The sequence below is a fragment of the Pseudorca crassidens genome, chromosome 3, assembly GCF_039906515.1.
Source record: "Pseudorca crassidens isolate mPseCra1 chromosome 3, mPseCra1.hap1, whole genome shotgun sequence".
Taxonomy (NCBI): domain Eukaryota; kingdom Metazoa; phylum Chordata; class Mammalia; order Artiodactyla; family Delphinidae; genus Pseudorca; species Pseudorca crassidens.
The window spans coordinates 29,030,678-29,049,690 of record NC_090298.1 but is presented as its reverse complement, the minus strand read 5'-3'; the positions used below and the strand labels follow the sequence as shown (position 1 = coordinate 29,049,690).

The 19,013-nt window shown below is 37.3% G+C and overlaps 2 protein-coding genes across 2 annotated transcripts; one reads left to right on the top strand and one right to left on the bottom strand.

Moving 5' to 3' along the window:
* Positions 1–1,162: 1,162 nt before the first annotated feature.
* Positions 1,163–9,491, bottom strand: BRIX1 (biogenesis of ribosomes BRX1). Its single transcript, XM_067730498.1, has 10 exons — positions 9,333–9,491; positions 7,077–7,188; positions 5,665–5,708; positions 4,073–4,143; positions 3,885–3,934; positions 3,707–3,780; positions 3,497–3,547; positions 3,266–3,367; positions 1,866–1,994; positions 1,163–1,621 (listed from the first exon to the last, which is right to left on the bottom strand). Exons 1-10 carry the CDS (start codon positions 9,489–9,491, stop codon positions 1,352–1,354), a joined length of 1,062 nt encoding a protein of 353 aa, XP_067586599.1. The 3' UTR covers positions 1,163–1,351.
* Positions 9,492–9,626: 135 nt separating this feature from the next.
* On the top strand, positions 9,627–17,341 carry RAD1 (RAD1 checkpoint DNA exonuclease). The gene is made up of 6 exons (XM_067730499.1): positions 9,627–9,765; positions 10,231–10,496; positions 11,385–11,493; positions 12,860–13,118; positions 14,990–15,088; positions 15,426–17,341. Exons 2-6 carry the CDS (start codon positions 10,302–10,304, stop codon positions 15,601–15,603), a joined length of 840 nt encoding a protein of 279 aa, XP_067586600.1. The 5' UTR covers positions 9,627–9,765; positions 10,231–10,301; the 3' UTR covers positions 15,604–17,341.
* Positions 17,342–19,013: the final 1,672 nt, after the last annotated feature.

The window sequence follows — 19,013 nt, the reverse complement described above, 5'->3', positions numbered from 1 at the left end:
ACAGTATTCATTTTTTTACCTATCAAATTGACAAAGATTATCTCAGCAAGGGTGTAAGGAAATGAACACTAACCTCTGGTGAGGTACAATATTTAGGGGAATAGGTTCATAATTTTTGACCAGAGTTCTTATAGGAAACCACAAATATTGTACAAAATACCTATAGAAAGTTTGCTGCAAGCACCTATACCAGAAAAAGATAAAATTGAAATACTCAAATATCCAACAAGGGACTGCTTAGATAGGCGTGACAGAGTGGAATACTATGGAATTACTAATCACGCTGCAGAAAAAGACAGGAGAAAATGATTAGCATGAAATTAGTGGGTGACAAAATACCACATGCATGACCCCTATCCCTGGCCACTTGCATCCAGAATCTTGTCTTTCCATTACTAATCGAATTCCAGGGTAGTAAGCCCAGTGCTCTCTTTACTTCAAGTAAAGTTCTTTCTTAACAGGAGAAATTCAAATCTTCTGGTGCCCTCTTAACAACTGTCCTGTTTTTCTTTCTTTTACTGTTAATTTGATAAGTAATTTACAGGCACTGCTTCTAAATTAAATTTGTAATCTACAAAAAGCTTTCAACACATATAAACTCATTTGATTTGCAAAACCTTTGTTTTTTTTTTTTTTTTTTGTGGTATGTGGGCCTCTCACTGCTGTGGCCTCTCCCGTTGCGGAGCACAGGCTCCGGACGCGCAGGCTCAGCGGCCATGGCTCACAGGCCCAGCCGCTCCGCGGCATGTGGGATCTTCCCGGACCGGGGCACGAACCCGTGCCCCCTGCATCGGCAGGCGGACTCTCAACCACTGCACCACCAGGGAAGCCCAAAACCTAAGTATTTTTAGCATACATTTTCAAGGTAAGAAAACAAGATGAGAGGTTGGCTTTTCCGGGGCCTCACTGATTTGTGACTCAGGGACTCAAACCTCAGTAAGATGTTTTCCCTTCTAGCAGTCTACCCCAACTTTACCATCTGAAACTATGCTCTCAAAGTGCCTAATGCTCTTTTACATGTAATAATGATCCAATAAATCTGTTTGAATTTCAGCTTTGCTAAACTCAAAATTTTAATCCAAGAGAGCAGGCCTAAACCTTAATTGTGCTAAGTTTTTAATAATAAAAACAAGCTTTGAAAAGAAAAACAGAAATTAAGTGATGAGTTCTGGTGATATTTTATTTAGAAAAAAATAGGACCCGCCCCCCCCGAAGCCACAAAATCTTAATTTTTCTCTTTTAAATGTCACACTAATTAGATATAAGGTTGTCCCAAATAATAAAAGTATTTTTACACATTGAACATAAAATAAATATAAAACAAATGAGAACAAATTAGTTATCCATTGATTCATTTTGCATTCCCACTGTTCATCTTCTGTTTCATTTTCCTTTGCCTTTTATAAATCCTTTTCTTTCTTGCTTTCAAATCGACTTTTGGCTCTGGTTTTACCCACTGTATTTCTATCGGCTTTTCCTCAGCTGGTATAACAAAAACATCTGCAGTGGGATCATGGGGAAGAATAGTCTTTGGTTCTTTCTTTCTCAGCTTCTGTACGTCTTTCACTTGCTGTTTCTCTCTGTATTTTGCAGCTGTGATGGATCTTATGACACGCCGATGCTAGAAACAAAAAAATATTAAAGGTGCTTTTGAAATAAAAATAAACATTTTATACACGGCAAAGACATTAACTTATGAACCCTACTTCCCTTCACCCTGTGTCATCAAAAAAAAAAGCAATTTGTAAGACTGTACGCAGCAAAAACCAAATTCAGTTTCACAGTTAACACAACAGTTACTTGACAGAATTATTTTGGCCCAAGAGTTCTGGGACATAAAGGACCACTGAACAAAAACAGCTTACCATGTTTGGTGACTGGTAGTGAGGATTTTCATACAAAGTTGGTCCTCCAAAACTTCCCTGGAAAATCTTTATGAGATTTAAGACAAAACGGGGTCCTATTTCTACAAGAGCAGCATCTTCTTCTATGATCTTTAATAAAAAGGAAACATTTCATTTTGGTTTGGATATACTACTCCTCCTAAAATGTATACAGGCTATATCCTCATTACAAATGTGCCTAAAAGAACTGATAACCAATGAAGTTAAGGTGGAAGTGAAACTTGGCAAGTGCCAAATCATCAATACTTTCTGAAATACATTACTGGTTACAGGTAGTTGTCATAGGAAAATATAAATGCTTTTTCAGCGTGTTTTTAAAATTGAGTCACTTCAATTTGGTCTGTATCTTGCTTCTCACAACGCGTGTCTTCTTGAAAAATTGTGGTTAAATGAATATTTAAAACTGCAACCATGGGCTTCCCTGGTGACAGTGGTTGAGGGTCCGCCTGCCGATGCAGGGGACACGGGTTCGTGCCCCAGTCTGGGAAGATCCCACATGCCGTGGAGCGGCTGGGCCCGTGAGCCATGGCCGCTGAGCCTGCACGTCCAGAGCCTGTGTTCCGCAACGGGAAAGGCCACAACAGTGAGAGCCCGCGTACCACAAAAAAAATAAATAAAAAATTTTAAAAAACTGCAACCATTATAACAAAATGGATTAAAGCACCCTATGGAGCACCCTTTCAAAATTTAAATCAACCCCTAAATTGTTTTTATACATTTAATTCAAATTAGATTAAAAGGTAGATAAAAAGACGTTGGCAGAATTTATTTTTGAATGGTTACTGACTGTGGAATTAAGAGACAACTTCTGAACTACAAATATTACTATAGTTGGTTAAGGTATGCCTGCCCTCAGGGGTTACGAAGGGGATATGTTTAACTCACACTGCAAAGTATCCAATATAACAACAACATGCAGAAAAGAGCCCAGTTTACTTCATAAGCTGTCTGAAATTTTGCCTTGCTGCTCTCTTCCACCTCTCCACAGATTTCCAGAATCACCTCTCCTCCTGGATGAATCACTGTATGACTCATCTAATAGTTCTCACTGAATGCTTTCTACAGGGGTTATGTTTTTCAAAGTCTTAAACCCCACCTCACCCCTGGTAGAGTCTAACGTCTTGGAAGAGAAACTTATATTTTACTCAATATATAGTGGCTTGTTAGAAAATCCATACACCATATTAGCTGATAGCCATGAACGTAAGTTATGAGATAAAGGTTATTTACTACAAGTCTGTGGGGAAAAGAAAACGATGTAAACGAAAAGAAAAGAATTTATCATTTGCATTTTCCATGTCTATAAAAACAATATATCCTAATTTATTTCAAAGTATAATTAAAAGTTAATTAAAGCTAACCTGAAAGTTCCGAAACCATATCCTATTATCCAAAATAGTGAACGTAAACACGTGGTCCACAAATGGTTGACTTTTGGGATGATACCGTGGTGTACTAAAGATCTAGTGGGAAAAAGGACACATTAGTTCTGTATTCTGTGACATACCATGTGTGCTTCAGATAGCTAAGTTAAAAGGAAGACACTCATTTAGAATATTTTACTAAAAATAGTTTCTAGTAAAGATATTTACCTGAATTAAGAGTTCTTTTAACAAAGCAAAATGTGGTAATTCATCAAAAGCCTATAAAAATAGAGTGAACATATTACTTGACAACATTAGTTTTGTTTAAAATTGTTTGTGTTTTTATATTAACTAAACTGAATTATACAACTATATCCACCAAAAAACAACCATGCACAGTAAGAAAATTAGACCTCATACACTAAATGAGAAACTTACAGGATCAAAAGACAAGAGGGGCCGAGAACCTTTCAAACAGTTTCCAGTCATCTTTAGCTCAGCTAGGGTATGAACTAGAAAAATTACATCAGCAACAAAAATAGTTATAACTTTGGCACGATTATCCCAAAAGATTATTTTCAATTTTCTCACAAAAACTTAAATTGAGTCAACTTACTATTTTGAACAAGGAATTTAGCAGATGGTCCGTGAGGTGAATTTGAAAGCCTAAAAAATATAAAAGCTTTTTCAACTAATTAAAATTTAGAACGTAGTAAAAGCTTACTACCAATTCAGTTTAAAAGACACCATAATGTGCTAATAATATTCACATATTCTCTAATCTTATTTAATACATTCTCTTACCACATATAGAGATCTTGTTTTTTCTTAGCTTCAAAATAGATACATTTATTGCAGTTTTTCATTTCACAAACCTAAACGGGGCAAAGTATAGAAAAATGAAGTGGATAATAAAAATAAGATCTAAAGTAATTCAATGCAATGAATATTTAGATGCCTTCAAAAATACTTAAGCAGGTTAATAGGCTACAAAGGTCTAAATCGAGGTAAATTTATTCATGGAAACGTTTAAAGTTCCTCTTAGGTGTTCTGTCCAAGGTAAACTGTGCTCTGCCCACCTCTTTGGTGGAAGCAGCTACTCTTTCTGGCCTAGCATTTTTACTGGCCTCCCTTGGGGAACCTCTTCTTCTGACCATGGTCCTGTGTACAAACTACAAAGATTTAAAACAAATGTCCCAGGGATAAAGCACATTACAATTAGCCTCACCAACTGTAGAAAAATACAGTCCTTACAGAACCAAAAATCATCCTTTATAATGGTTACTTTGATTTTTAACTCTCTAGCTTTTCGATTTTAAGCTCAAGAAATTTGTTTTTTCTTCCTCATCTGTACTACCATTCTGTGATTTGGTTCTGTAAAATCACTAAGGAGCTGGCGAAAGGCAAGTATACAAAACCCATTTCAAGCTGAATTAAACTTCAACATCTCAAGGATTTACAAAGTCACAATTGAGAAATATACAAAAGGAATGAAGTCCTATGTTATTGTAGTGTTCATAAACTAATACATATACACTACCTGAGGCTTAAAGAATTCTTCAGTCCAATGCTTTTGTTCCTTACTGGTCTTACAATAAACACATCTACACACTAAGTTGTGAGCTTTAGTTGCTGGCAACCCATATCCTGTTTATTTCTCCTATCTTCACTTGAAATTATACTACTTGTTTACGGCCTGTCTCCTCCATTAGAATGTAAGCTCCATGATGATAGGGGTGTTTTTTTAAACACTGTTTCTATAATGCCATGATAGAGCAGCACTTCAAAAATTTGTGCTAAATAAATAACAGAGGCATTTCTAATAGCTAAAGAGAGTTATCTTAAAACAATTCTAAGTTTTAAAAGAAAATCTGCTCTAAAAACGCAAGTTTACTCTTCAACAATACTTTGAAAATTTAACATATTACTAGTTTGTAATATCTTAAGAGCAAATATCACATGCACCGCTTTTAAAACTGGCAAAATACTTTTCAATGAGTTTTAAAAAATATTTAATGGGCTTTTTATTTACGTTGATAATTTTTATGAGTACCTACTATGAATTTAGCACTGTACTAGACATAATGAGAAAAAAAAAGAATGATTTAATCCTTGTCCTCAGGAAATTTCAGTATGCTTGTTGAGAGAAGACAAATATAAGAATGATCAAGAAATTATATACTGAAGCACTAAACTGTGTGAAATAGACAATGAGTACTATAAAAATTTAAAAGGCAGATAAAGTTCATAAAATTTGCGTATCTTATACAAAACAACTTAGAAGTCACTGAATAACTGACTTATTTTCTAAATGAACTATTTCTAGTGTTCCAAATATTGTGTTCCTAAATACAATGTTGCTAGAATATTTTACTTTAATTAATTTCTAAAATTACCTCGTTAATCACAAATAACTTATCTTTACGATCCATTTTAGTATCTATAAAAAGAAAAACAGGTTAAGTAAACAAAAAATTTCAAAGCTACTTCAATCAAATCACACATACTTTCTAGGAAATTAAATATTAAGTATTTTTTATAATCTTCAGTTTAAATGAGATTTTATTAATCTTCAAAATGATTAGACCTGAAAACACATGACCTCTTTAAAAATCTTGTTCTTTTGAAATGTAAACAAGAGTGATTAAAAATAGTCCTCAAGAATTATCAAGCTCTAAGCAGTGTCTCTTACTTGTGTACAGACATACCTCAGAGATGCTGCCAGTTCAGTTCCAGACTACCATAACAAAGCGAATATCGCAATAAAGCGAGTCACACAAATTTTTTTGGTTTCCCAGTGCATATAAATGTTACGTTTATACCATACTGTAGTCTGTTAAGTGTACAATAGCATTATGTCTAAAAGAACAATGTACATACCTTAATTTAAAAATATTTTAGTGCTAAAAAATGCTAACCATGAAAAAGTTTGAAATATTCCAAGAATTACCAAAATGTGACACAGACACAAAGTTAGCAAATAAAAGCAACTGAAAAAATGGCACCAAGAAACTCGCTCGACGCAGGGTTGCCACAAACCTTCAAATGGGGGAAAAAATTGCAATAAAGCGAAGCGCAATAAAAAGAGGTATGCCTGAATTCTATGAATCCCTTTCAAAAATGGGAAAATTCTCACAAACCACATTTAGAGCTCATAAATTAAAATTCTCTCATTAGTTTCAGAGACCTGAAGATGTAACAGCAGACCTCAGTTTGAGAAACACTGGTCTAAAGAACTAAGTTATTACCTAGAATTAAAACCAAAAGCACCTCCCAACACAGGCACAAAAACACCTGCATGAGGGCGCTATCACAGTTATAAACTCCAAACTAGATGTTCTTCATTTGCCTGTAAGATACCCCATTACTAAAAAGAAAAGCTTGGCACTTAGGAGCAGACTGAGTCCCAACTTGAAGGTGCTTGAAATCCTACTCCTGGCCCATTAAGTTTTTTAATAAAAAGTTATTTTAAATACAGAAAGCAATACATGGCAGTCCCAAATCATTTAGAAGGACAAACCAGCTCATGACCTCTGAGAACATTACACTGAAGGCATTCCTGGACCTTTAAGAAATGTTTTGCTAGTTGGGATCTGTTTAAGAAAGGAAAGAGAATGTTTAATGAATTTTGCAAAGAATTTCTAACAAAATATTAATTGGAAAAATCTTGGCACTGAACAGATACACTTCTGAGAAGTCATGGTTCTTTACCTGACATGCTGAACGAACAAAGTGTGACTCAAAGTGAAAACATATAAACAGGCAAGTTTACAAATACAAAATTTTAAAGTATGTGATATAAAGGTACCTGCTTTAGAATGAGGCATCAACATTCTCAAGTCTTGCATTAAATGTCTTGTTCTGAAATTTATTCCTCTAGAAGAAAAGATGAGAATCCGTTCCTTATTTTTCCACTTGCCCTAAAGAAAAAAAAGTGAGATGAATTTTAACATCTCATAATGAGTCTACCTTGTTTGTTTGTTTACAGATAAAGCTTCCAAGTAGCAAGCCAAACAATCTTTAATTCAGAATCTCTGTAGCACTGACCCCAGCTGCTACCCAGAAATCTCCTTGGCTTCCCTTCTTTTTATTTTTTTTCTTCAATCTCTCCAATTCCTCCTCCTGACTCTAAAGATCCTTTCTTAGCCCTTTTTTGTTTCTGATCTCTCCAGGACAGAGTTCTCATAATCATTCTCACAGCTTTGATTGTCAACTAACTCTACAGAAAGGTAAGGAACTCTTTCTAGCCCTAATAATCCAAGTATTTGGCTTACCTCAAATTCAACTCTAGAATACCAACCCTTAAAATCCGGTAAATTTCTTTGCTATTTATTTTTCTGATGATGTCACCATCAGTTCAGTCCCCCACACTTTGACTCTTCCATCTGCCCTTGTTCTCTCATATCATAAGCACTAGTAAATGCTATCAATCTCTCTTTGCAACAACTTAGTCCTCTCCTAGTGATACTGCCTTCAAGCTTCAGATTCTTAATCTCAGATCAATTGCAAATCTTCTAAATGCTGGTCTTTCCAGCCAGAAGCTCCTCCAAAAGACAAGGCAGACTACCGCCTACATGCTCCAATCACATCTTTACCTTCCAGGGTTTTCTAAACAAAGTCCAAAATGAGACAGCTTTAACACTGGATTCTAAAATACACCTATATTTCTACCTTACTATTGCCCCAAATAAACCCTACACTTTAGCCAATTTGGCTGTACTTTTTAAACTGTCAGCATTTCGTCCACTTCAACACCTTTGATTAGTTTTTTTTTCTCTCTCTCACTCTCTCCCTCTTATATTGTTCCCTCTCATTTTTGAATATCGGAATTTTGCCCTTACCTTGGGATCCAGCTCAAAGGCTAAATCCTTCATGATCCCTTACCTGGTTATCCTAAAGTAATCTTTATTTCTTGCACTTCAGTAATATTTTTTATATTGTGACTCAGATCATAGCTACTATCATATTTCTTTCTAGCTCTTAAAGTGAAGAGTGAGAACACTAACATTTACAGAAAATCTACAAGTTCAGCTTATTCTTCACAAAAAGTAAATCACATTTTCTTGCTCTTAATTTACAGGTGAGTGAAGAGTTCGAAACGTCCCTGATAATTAATATCAGGGCTAGAATTCAAGCTCATCTTTCATTACTAAAAGCTAACTCCTTTCCCAGTGCTTGCCACTCCACCACAAAGGGTCATTGATCTATCACTCACTACGTGGTAGACAGAGGTTTACGCTAAGTTTGGGAGCGGGGGAGACAGAAATTAATAAATCAAACACAATTCTTGTCTCCACAGTATCTGATCTAGCTTACGGAGCCCTCAGTTGACTGAAAGTTAAGTCCAACAACTTGTGTTCACCTTCTTTTGAATAAAAACCATCAACTCATATGAGTTCTTAGTTTTCTTCTAAACGCCAACATGTTAGGAGGAAGTGGTCATGTTCTAGTTTTGCAATCCCAAAGCAGGGGAAACCTAACTTCTTACGTGCCTGCCACGTTAAAACTTTGTCGAATATACATAAAGGTCATACTATCTACTCCAGTTTTCGTTACCCCTTTAGAGTTAAAGATCAAACAAGTCAAAATCATAATCCCAAAGGAGAGCAACTTTTAAACGACAACATAACAAGCTTCAGGATCCCTAACTGACTGCAGCTCAATATGGCAGAATGTGGAATTCTGGAAGGTATTCACTGGAATTCATCACTGGAAGGGATATACTCGAGAGCGAGGAACAACTCTAGGGAAAAAGTACTATCCTTCAACAACAACAAAAAATGGAGTAACTGGAAGACCAAACACTGTTAACTGAGTCCCCGTAAGTCGCTTCCTGTGAGCCGGGTAAGAGCTCAGAAGTCGGCCCTGTTGCTCAGCCCGCAGCCTCCAAGACTGCAGCCACGTGCACGAGGGTTAAATGTAAACGCTGTAGGGGGTCCCGCCGGGACACATGGGACCGAGCTCCCGAAACACCCCTGCAACTCTGCGGAAACCCGCAGAGCCATCATGTGGTAACCAGCCCCAACGAAGGCGCGTGAAACCACGGCCGTAGAGCCTCCCCTACCTTGCAAACCGGGCCTGGGATACGATCTCTCTCTGCCTCCGCCGCCTCCTCTGCTACGTCGCTCGGCTTAGCAGGCGTCTTAGCATCTTTTTCGTTTCTTTTTAGCTTTTTCGCCTGAAACGCCGGGCCTCCACGCCGTTTCCTCTTGGCCACCGCCATCTTGCTCCCCGCCTTCACTCTGGGCCTTTCTTCCGGCTCGGCCGCTCGCTCCGCTTTCTCATCTCTATGGTCCCGAGGCTCGGCCTCGGCAGTCCTCCTCCTGCTCTATGGTGCCTCCTTCCCGTCTCTAGGGTACGGCTCGCTCGGCTCTCTAGGCCTCGTATATCTCTGTGGTGACGGTGGCCGAGCTGGTCGAGCCATCTGAAAAGAGTGGCGGGAGCCTCTCCACTTCTTCCCCAGTTTTCCGGGAGCTGCGTCCTGGCCCGGCGCAAAGGTAAGGTTTGGGTGCTCGGGATCCCGAGACTAGTAAGCGGGTGCCGTGGGCTGGTGAGCCGCGCTGTCTAGGACTCTTCGAGGACCTTCCGAGGACTCAAGCCCGCCCCTCTATCGCCTGTTCTGTTAGGAGTAAGGTTGGAGGTGCGGGACACCTCAAAACCGACCCTGGGGATACGTAGCCCCAGTTTGGTTGAAGCTGGCCCCGAATGACCGTGTTAGTTGGCCTATTTTTATCCTTCGTAACTTTTCGTGTGTTACTGTCTCCTTAGTAAGGACGACGAAACCGTAGCTTACAGGCAGTAATTTCCCCCCAAGTTAGAAACATTTAAGTGGCAGAGAGGTGGGGTTCAATCCCTGCTCCGCCGAGTTCAACGTCTAGACCTCTTACACTCAGCTCAGCGCCGGTTGAAATCGCCCGCCTCGTCAGCACTGACGCGGAGTTTTATCTGTCGCATCTCCTCAGGTGTTTTGTGACCCCGCGGGAGCGGGTGTTGGCACCTGGAGCATCCCTCGGGGCCGAATGCGTCGTGGACCATGCCCCTCCTAACCCAGCAGATCCCAGATGAGAATGATTACAGCTTAGTGGCTAGCCTTGACAACGTCAGGAATCTCTCCACTATCTTGAAGGCCATTCATTTCCGAGAACATGCCACGTGTTTCGCTACTAAAAATGGAATCAAGGTTACAGTGGAAAACGCAAAGTGTGTGCAAGCAAATGCTTTTATTCAGGTATGGAAGTAGGCACCTTTAAGCCTGTGACATATGATATTCTTCACCCAGCTCAATGAATTCCGAGGGTCTTAATAGACATCATTTCAGTTAGAGAACAAAATATCATTATTTGAATTATTTTTCTCTTCTGGTAACAAATTCTTTCCCCATCGTGTTTTACAGAGATAATGGTTAATAATAATAATGTCTGAAATATATTAAGCTAAACTATAGGCGAGCACTTTTCTGAGTGTTTTATATGCTGCCAACAGTCCTGCAGCTGGCAAGTGGCATAGTTGGGATGAGAACCCAGAACATTTGTTTTCATAGTATATGCTCTTTTGCACTACCTTCCTATTATTAATTTTTTTCCTTGTAGTGGTTATAATCTATTTGTTCTTACAAAGTAATATTTTATGGTTCAGATAGGATTTCAGATTTACTTCAGCATTTTTTTTAGAACACCTAAGTGCACAGTATGACCTCAGGTACAGAGGAATAAATAAGACATGGTTCCTGTTCTCAAAAGAAATTGAAAACCAGTATGACTCATGCGGTGTCTAATTGGCTGTTTTCCAAATGACCTTCGCCAAACTGATGGGCACAAAATGGAGACAAGGGAGAGTCATGTGGAGGATAGTTTAGCTCCAAGAAGCTAGATGAAGGACCTTTCATAAAGTTTCGCACGGGGCTGAAATCAGTTACACCTTCAACTGTTGAGTAGCAGTATTCTAATGGATCACAATTGAAAAAGTTAAGGATGTTTTGATTGATAATCAGAAATTATTTTCATGGGGTTAGCACAATATTGTTATTTTAAAAACATATAAAGTGAAATCTAGAACCTTATATGTGAGTTTTCATTCTTTAATATATATACATTTTCACATTTACTTTTTTTCATAGGCTGGAATATTTCAAGAGTTTAGAGTTCAAGAAGAGTCTGTTACTTTTCGAATTAATTTAAACATCCTTTTAGACTGTTTATCTATTTTTGGATCAAGCCCTATGCCAGGTGAACTATTTTATTATCATTATAACAACATAAAAGAATTATATAGAATGCTCAGAAAAATACAGGCAAAGTTATTAGAATATAAGTAATATAAACATTTGTTTAGAAAATTAATTGCCAATTTATTTTTCATTTGCCACAATCATGGATTCTGATTTTTCACAGTGTTAATAGAAAGTATGCTTACGGTTCTTTTCATATTTGCAAAAATATTTACATTCATCTTTTTTTTTAATTTATGAAGATTTTAGGATTTTAAATTTGAACTAATCAAAAGAAGACTTTGAACATGTCTTAAATATCTTTAACATTGAGAAATATGTTTTAATTACTTCTTTTTTCTAACTTGTCTAGAATTACAGTTAGTGGCAGAAAAAATAGATACCAATTGTCCTGACTCCCAGTTTACTGTGTTCGAAATTTGTTTGCTTTTTTCTTTAATCCCTGTTTATAAATTATGTTTATTTTCTTAAATGCTTTCCTTTAAAATATTTATATATTTTTAGGAATAGTGAATTTGGTTGCTCTAGATATAAAACAACAAGGAATCCCTAGAAGAATGATTTTTTATTTCATAGGAAAGGAATCTGGATATTTGCTAGGGAAAATTCAGTTATGGTCTTCTAGAAAATATATTTTAATTTTGTAATGACAATTCCATTATTATTGGAATTGGTTAAAATTATATTTTCTAATGCAGTGTTCCCCAGCTAGTTTTCCATAAAAGCATCTGCCTTCCCCCATTCCTCACCCAGTTCTCCACACAGTAAGGAAAAGGAACTAGAGTGTCCTGTCATATTCCTCCTCCTCTCTAGTGGTTTGCAGACGTAAAACCCTAACTACCAGTAACCATCCTTTTTCTCCCAGTTAGACCTTAAAATTTGAGCAAATGTAAAGACTATCTCCCAACAGAAAAAGTTGGAAGGGTCCTTATCACAGTGAATACACTGATGTTATAGTAAGACAATATCAAAGATATCCATCGTTGCACAAATTGAACGTTCACTAATAGCATAGCCTATTCCACAACAGTTATTACATGAAGTATTGGACCATATAGATTCTCCATCCTGAAGTTGTATATAATCAACTAACTATTTCTGAGGTGTTTTTTGGCAACCTGGAAAACGATTTCAAAGAGTTACATTACATTTTGTTCCCAATTTTTTACAGTTATTTTTGGAATTGTCTACAGACAGCTATCATCAGGGAAGATGTGATCCCTTCCTATAAGGATATACATACATATATGCTAGAAATGGACAGGATAAGATATTCTTGAGGAGTTTTAGGCATCATTTGAGTAGAAGCTGAACCCAGAGCTCAAAAGCTAATAAGCCCCAAGTATGATTTGTTTCCATTGCAGGGACTTTAACTGCACTTAGGATGTGTTACCAAGGTTATGGTTACCCTTTGATGCTATTTCTGGAAGAAGGAGGAGTGGTGACAGTCTGTAAAATCAACACTCAGGAGCCCGAGGAGACTCTGGATTTTGATTTCTGCAGCACCAATGTCATTAATAAAATTATTCTGCAGTCAGAGGGACTCCGTGAAGCATTTTCCGAATTGGATATGACAAGTGAGGTCCTACAGATCACCATGTCTCCAGATAAACCTTATTTCAGGTACTTGAAAGCAGTACAGTTATAGTTAATGTAGTTTACTCCATCTCCCTACTTACACATTTGCTTAGGATGCAGAATTTTTATTATCCAGGTTACTAGAATTTTCAGAACTTTAGAGAGCTTTTACTCTTACTTCATACTTTTTTAGGTCAAGACACTAGGAAGACCCAGGAAGATTAACTCACTATTTAAAGCTTCATAGGTAGTGTTGGTTTCTAGAAGAGTAGTCCAGTCTCCTAGTTCATAACCTAGTGGTCTTTTCATTGCTGTACTACTTAACTGTTGTAGATAGGTTGCATCGTGAGGAAAATTGGGCTTAAACTTTTGGAAAAGGTGTTTGTAGTATACGGCATCTCTTTTTCTTTCCTTTCAAGTTAGTACAGGATGCAAAAGGAAATAGGTGTTTTCTATACATGGTTCATTCACTAAGTATCTATTGATCACCTACTGTGTGCATATTTGCCTTATTAAGCACTACAGGAAGGAACAGCTTAAAATCAAGGTGACAAGGATATATGTGAAACAGCTCAGAGGGGACAAAATTACATGCCATTAAGTTCCAAAATAATAAATACTTCGGGAACCAGCACTTAGGCAGGAATGGTCAAGGTGAGCTTCCTAAGAGAGGGCAATTTTCATCAGGAATACAGTGTCAGAAACTATCAAGCTGCTTCCCATGTTTTGACCCAACAAATTATGAAATGGCCAAACTCTTTTCATGATTAGAATCAATTTAGAGAGAGAATTTAAATGTCTTCTCTTTTGAAATATTTCAGACTATTAAAGAGTAAAGGAGTTAAATACATATAGTATGAGAGGTGTAATTGTTCTTTTTGTATCACTTTAGAAGAACTGCAGGCCTCTCTCATAGGTTAGGCAGTTAAAAATTTGGCTCAAGATTGGTTAAAATGTTAATCAAAATGGAAATCAGTGGAACCCTACTTAAGCAAAGATACGAATTAAAATTCCAGGCACTTAAACAGAGTATTCCAGAGGCTCCCCATCTAAATGTTCTCTCAGCATGAGTAACTAGATGGATCATGATATCTTTCATCTCCCATATAGGAAATTATTTGATGGTGGGGAACTGGAAGTTGAAATTTTTTTTTTTGGATACGTTGAACTTGAGCCTGTGACACTAGGGAGTAGTTGGATATATAGATCTAGAGCTCAGGAGATCAGTCTAGACTGGAAATTTAGATTTGGGAACCATCAGCGTGGCTGGGCATGGACAACATAGCTGAGAGAAAGAGGTGACGTTAGAAGAGAGAAAAGGTGGGTCCTGAGGAAAGCCAGCACCTAGGTCTTTATCGCTGTGCTCATATAGTGCTCATCCACATGTTAACGCCAAAGCAAATGATCAGTAAGTTCATGCAGATTAAGTAAACTGCTGATATTACCAAGCAAAGAAAACCATAAAACAGCCTGAAGAACAGTCTGGGATACAGAAAAGCCCTAATTGCTTGGTGGGGCAGTAGAGACAGGGAACAGGACCCCAGGCTTGCAGCTGATGAAGATCAGGGTCTTCTGTCACTCCTCAGCTCTCTCCTGTTATATGGTTCTGATTTCAGGAGGAGGAAAGGACAATATCAGAGTAGAATTCGGGTAATGAAATTGAGGCAAACCCCTATGGATTCCTTTTGTGACTGGCTTTTTTCAAAGCCATTTATTAGTGGCTAGCTCTCCTGTGCTCCCACAGCATCCTACAGGAATCTTTATTATGTACTTGTTATAGTGTCTTGTCACCAGGTGTTTACATACCTGTTTCACTCACGAGAATGAGCTTCTTAAGGGAGTGTTTTCTTATTTGGATCCTAATGTGGCTTATTGTTGGACCAATGAATAAATGAGTTGCTCATTTTCTACTATAGGTTATCTACTTTTGGGAATGCAGGAAGCTCCCACCTTGACTATCCCAAAGATTCTGATTTGATGGAATCATTTCACTGTAATCAGACCCAGGTCAGCAGGTCAGTTCTTAATATAGAGGTTGCCATTGGTGATGAAGGTGAGGTTAAATACCACATTTCTATTAAATAAATTTTTTAAAACTTTCAATGTGTAGATAAAAGTATAGCATTAAGAAAAATAAATAGTAGGTTGCTGGGTTTACTTGGGGATTTTGGATTGCAATAGTGGATGAAATTTTTAAAATGAAGGGAAAATACTAGCAAATTGGACAAGTATTTGATTTTATTCTTACATTTGCTACTTGGTAGTTCTTGGTTAATTTTTGTCCTTTACTTGGAATTATGAGCACTGCTTTAAGTGTGTCCAAATAACAGCTTTTTATTTATTTTTCTACAGATACAAGATTTCTTTACTGAAACCCTCTACAAAGGCATTAGTCCTATCTTGTAAGGTATCTATTCGAACAGATAACCGAGGATTCCTCTCACTACAGTATATGATTAGAAATGAAGATGGACAAATATGTTTTGTGGAATATTACTGCTGTCCTGATGAAGAAGTTCCTGAGTCTTAGTCTTAAGTATGGCAATCCACTGTGCTATTTATGTACACATTCATGATTGGTCATGTTCTCATTCTGAGTGTAGCACTCTCCGTGATTTCTTATTGGATTTTCTAAGGGAAAGAAGCATGGAAGAGATAGACGCTAAGTCCCCGCCCCCTAATAGTTGCTGTATATTTTATAAGTAATGTTTTCACGTAGTCACAGATTATCCAGTACTGGACTAGCCTGTGGTTCTGTCTTTTGAACTCATGGGAATCGTTATGAGCCAAGATGAGTAAGTTTTATGTTTTATTCTACTTAAGCAGGACATTCAAAGATTCTAAAAATTTAAAGTTTGGTGAAGCCATATCTGAAATGTTCTTTTATTTATTTACTGTTAGAAAAAGCAGTGGCATACGGGCATCACTCCCTATTTGGAATTCTGGATAATCTGTCTTAAAACAGTGGTTCTCAGAGTGTTGTGCCTAGATCACCTGGGAACTTGTCAGTAACTCTGGGGGTGGGCCAGCAATCTGTAGTTTAATAAGCTTCCCGCCAGGAGATTCTGACAAGTGCTCAAGTTTGAGAATCACTGTTTTAAAGGATACTTTTTTAAAAATAGTCTTTAATTGCATTGAAGTGACTGCTTTTAACTGTGATTTGTTCACAAATGTTCTGAAGTTTAGGCTTCGTCAGACAAGTCTGAATAATTATATGATTTATTTTTCAAGTGTACATTTTGAAGACATCTGTGAACAGGCTATAAAACAGTCTTCAGAGTTACAGATTTTCATCTTGTTCTGAAAACTGTTCAGTGTAGTAAGTACTTATTAGATACCTTCTATTTGCCTATAAGAGTTTCTCAATCAAACCAAGGTGTACAAAACCATTTATTAAGTGATTTTATACTTTCGTAGGTAGTTTTCAATGAAATAATTTTTGTGGTATGTAGGTTAAGAAAACATAACACTAAATTATGTAACTTGTTTTCTATTAGAAAAAGTATATAACTAAAATGAAGTTTCTGCACCATGTGACAACAGCTCAGTGTCTCTCAGTGGCCAGGCACTTTTGGCCTTTGGAGAGTGTTTCAGCAAAGCACTTCAGGGAAAAGGTCCTCCAGAACGTTATGTAGGCACTGCTTCCAGGCACGTGTACGATTTGTGCAATTTTGGGTGTCTAGTCCAGGGTGAGTACCTGATAACTAAGAAATCTTCCAGGCAATCTCAGGGTGCCCAGCTGGTACAAAAGAAGTTGGAGTTTTGTAAAGTATAGTATATGTTTGAGAAGGAAATGATTAAATCTACTAAATGTCCAAATATTTTTTTGTCTGGATAAACACAAAATCAAAACAAGTCTAAAACATAATTATGAAAATATTTAATCAGTAAACATTTCAAGGACTACAGTTTTCCTTTAAATTTAAAATAGGGCAATTGTTTTTTCATTGGCATGTCTAGTACCTAGAACAGTACCTAGGATGCAATAATATTTGTTAGGTGAAAGAACCTCCACTTTCAGATTATTAGTCACTATTTAATTCCATTATTTCGGTTTGAATTTATTTTGACCTAATGTATTTTTTTCAAGTTGAACCTGTAAAGAATTTAAAACATGTATCGACTTAAGACTTTTTTGCACATTTAAGACTATTATTTTAGCCGCACGTATCTTGAGTTATTTAGAATTCAGAAACTAATGAATTTAATTCTTTCTAAATCACCCTGACATCAAGGTGTGACTTAATAAAGAATTTTTTTTATGCGCACTCTATTTGTCTAGTTTAACTTTGTTCAAGTTCCTACGAAAGACCACTAGGGGGAGCACTTCCTCAGGCAGAGCAGGATGCTTTGGTGACTACAAATTCAGTTCATGCGTCACACACATATAGAAGACTGTAATCTTACTTTTAAGATTATCTTTGCCTGTTTGAAGTTTATCTCATATTCTTTCCAGTAAAATTGTGCTTACCAGGAATAGGTAGGTAATATTTTTTCCGTTTTTTAATTCATTTATTCCCTACTTGATGATGATGTGTTTCCACCTAGAATGAATGATTCAAAACAATAAAAATAAAATGATTTGTTAAATTCTATTCTAATAAAAATAAGTCTTGTAACATAATCATTTTTACAAGAAGCCACAGAATTTCTGTGGTGCTATTGAGTAGTCCTGCTAAGAATTAGTTACAGTTGCTGAAAGGGCAGCACTTGGCGTTCCCTATAGCTTAGGGTGAGGGGTTTTCAGAACAGTGTAGACTCCCTTCTCCCCTTCCTGTCTTCACACTGCTGGCCCTTGTCCCCACGTGAAACAAAAGCTGTTGGGTCCTGAGAAATTAGGGAAATTGTATAGTATTTTCTCTTTTCCCAAGTATGCATTAGTACCGTTTTTATCCACGTGTCAGGCTACGTGCACCCCTGCGCCAGGCAGTTGGCAGCTGTCCCGTGGGTTTCTCACTCCAGCAGTGGACAGCTCGTGCTCTAATCAGAAATGCCACAGGTGGCTGTTACAGGTGTTTCTGGCATCCATATCTTAGTCATGGCCAGAAGTTTTGGTAATTAGCAGAGTAAATGTTTGAAGTAGGTTTCCTTTTGGAAATTAATAGCTCATTGATCAGTATAATAGCTAATAGTAGTGGCTCTCATTGGTAAAACTAGACGTATTCAGGATATGTGAACTAAATTATTTCAGAGTAGTTCCCCATCCTTGCATGGAAAGGATACAAGAATCTAGTGGGGCCTGCAGCCTGTACCCTTAGGCCTGGTGTATAAGGCTTGACCCCCCTAAATGGTCTTACTTCCTGCCATTTTGTCCAAAGATTTCCGGTTGCTTGTTGCTGAATGGATTAGGACAATCCCATCTCTGGAATATTGTCAGGTTTGCCTTAAGTGGACCTTTCATGGAAGGTGGTGGGTAAACTGCCGAAACAGAGAAGTAAGGCTTTACTGAGCTTATGAAACAGGTTGCATAAACTCTTTGCATGCTTGCTAATGAACGTTCATTAAAATTTGTATGTGGGACAGTTGATCTGGGCTTGATTTTTTTTTCCTACCTTATCTACCTCAAATTTCAGTGGCCCGTAGCTAATTTAAAAGAATGTAGAAGTTGTACATGACCTTATCGACTGGGTCAGCTAGAAACATCGGGTGTTTGATTGGACTGTTACCCAGATTGCTGCTTCCCACTGAATGAGCTTAGAAAGTAGTTTAGTTCTCATCTACAGTCTGCCAAGAGTGAGACTTTGTAGTGAGTTGTGTTGTGCTGAACATTTCCAATGTGGTTTCTTAAGACTTAGGGATTTCACAAAATAGTAAAATTTTAAAACTTTTGGAACCAAAATAGGTGACAACTTTCTATTTTGTCAGATATGAGGATATTAAAACTATAACTACCATTCATTATTACTACCATTTCATAAAACATTTTAAAGTCAAAGTCTC

Excerpts from the sequence above, each read along its gene's own strand:
- BRIX1 (XM_067730498.1), bottom strand. The coding sequence starts at position 9,491 with ATGGCGGTGGCCAAGAGGAAACGGCGTGGAGGCCCGGCGTTTCAGGCG. Across the intron at positions 4,144-5,664 it reads AGTTATTTGTGATTAACGAG|GTTTGTGAAATGAAAAACTG; the intron begins GTAATTTTAGAA and ends TGCCCCGTTTAG. Across the intron at positions 3,935-4,072 it reads AAACAAGATCTCTATATGTG|GCTTTCAAATTCACCTCACG; the intron begins GTAAGAGAATGT and ends TATATTTTTTAG.
- RAD1 (XM_067730499.1), top strand. The coding sequence starts at position 10,302 with ATGCCCCTCCTAACCCAGCAGATCCCAGATGAGAATGATTACAGCTTA. Across the intron at positions 10,497-11,384 it reads AAGCAAATGCTTTTATTCAG|GCTGGAATATTTCAAGAGTT; the intron begins GTATGGAAGTAG and ends TTTTTTTCATAG. Across the intron at positions 13,119-14,989 it reads CCAGATAAACCTTATTTCAG|GTTATCTACTTTTGGGAATG; the intron begins GTACTTGAAAGC and ends TTTCTACTATAG.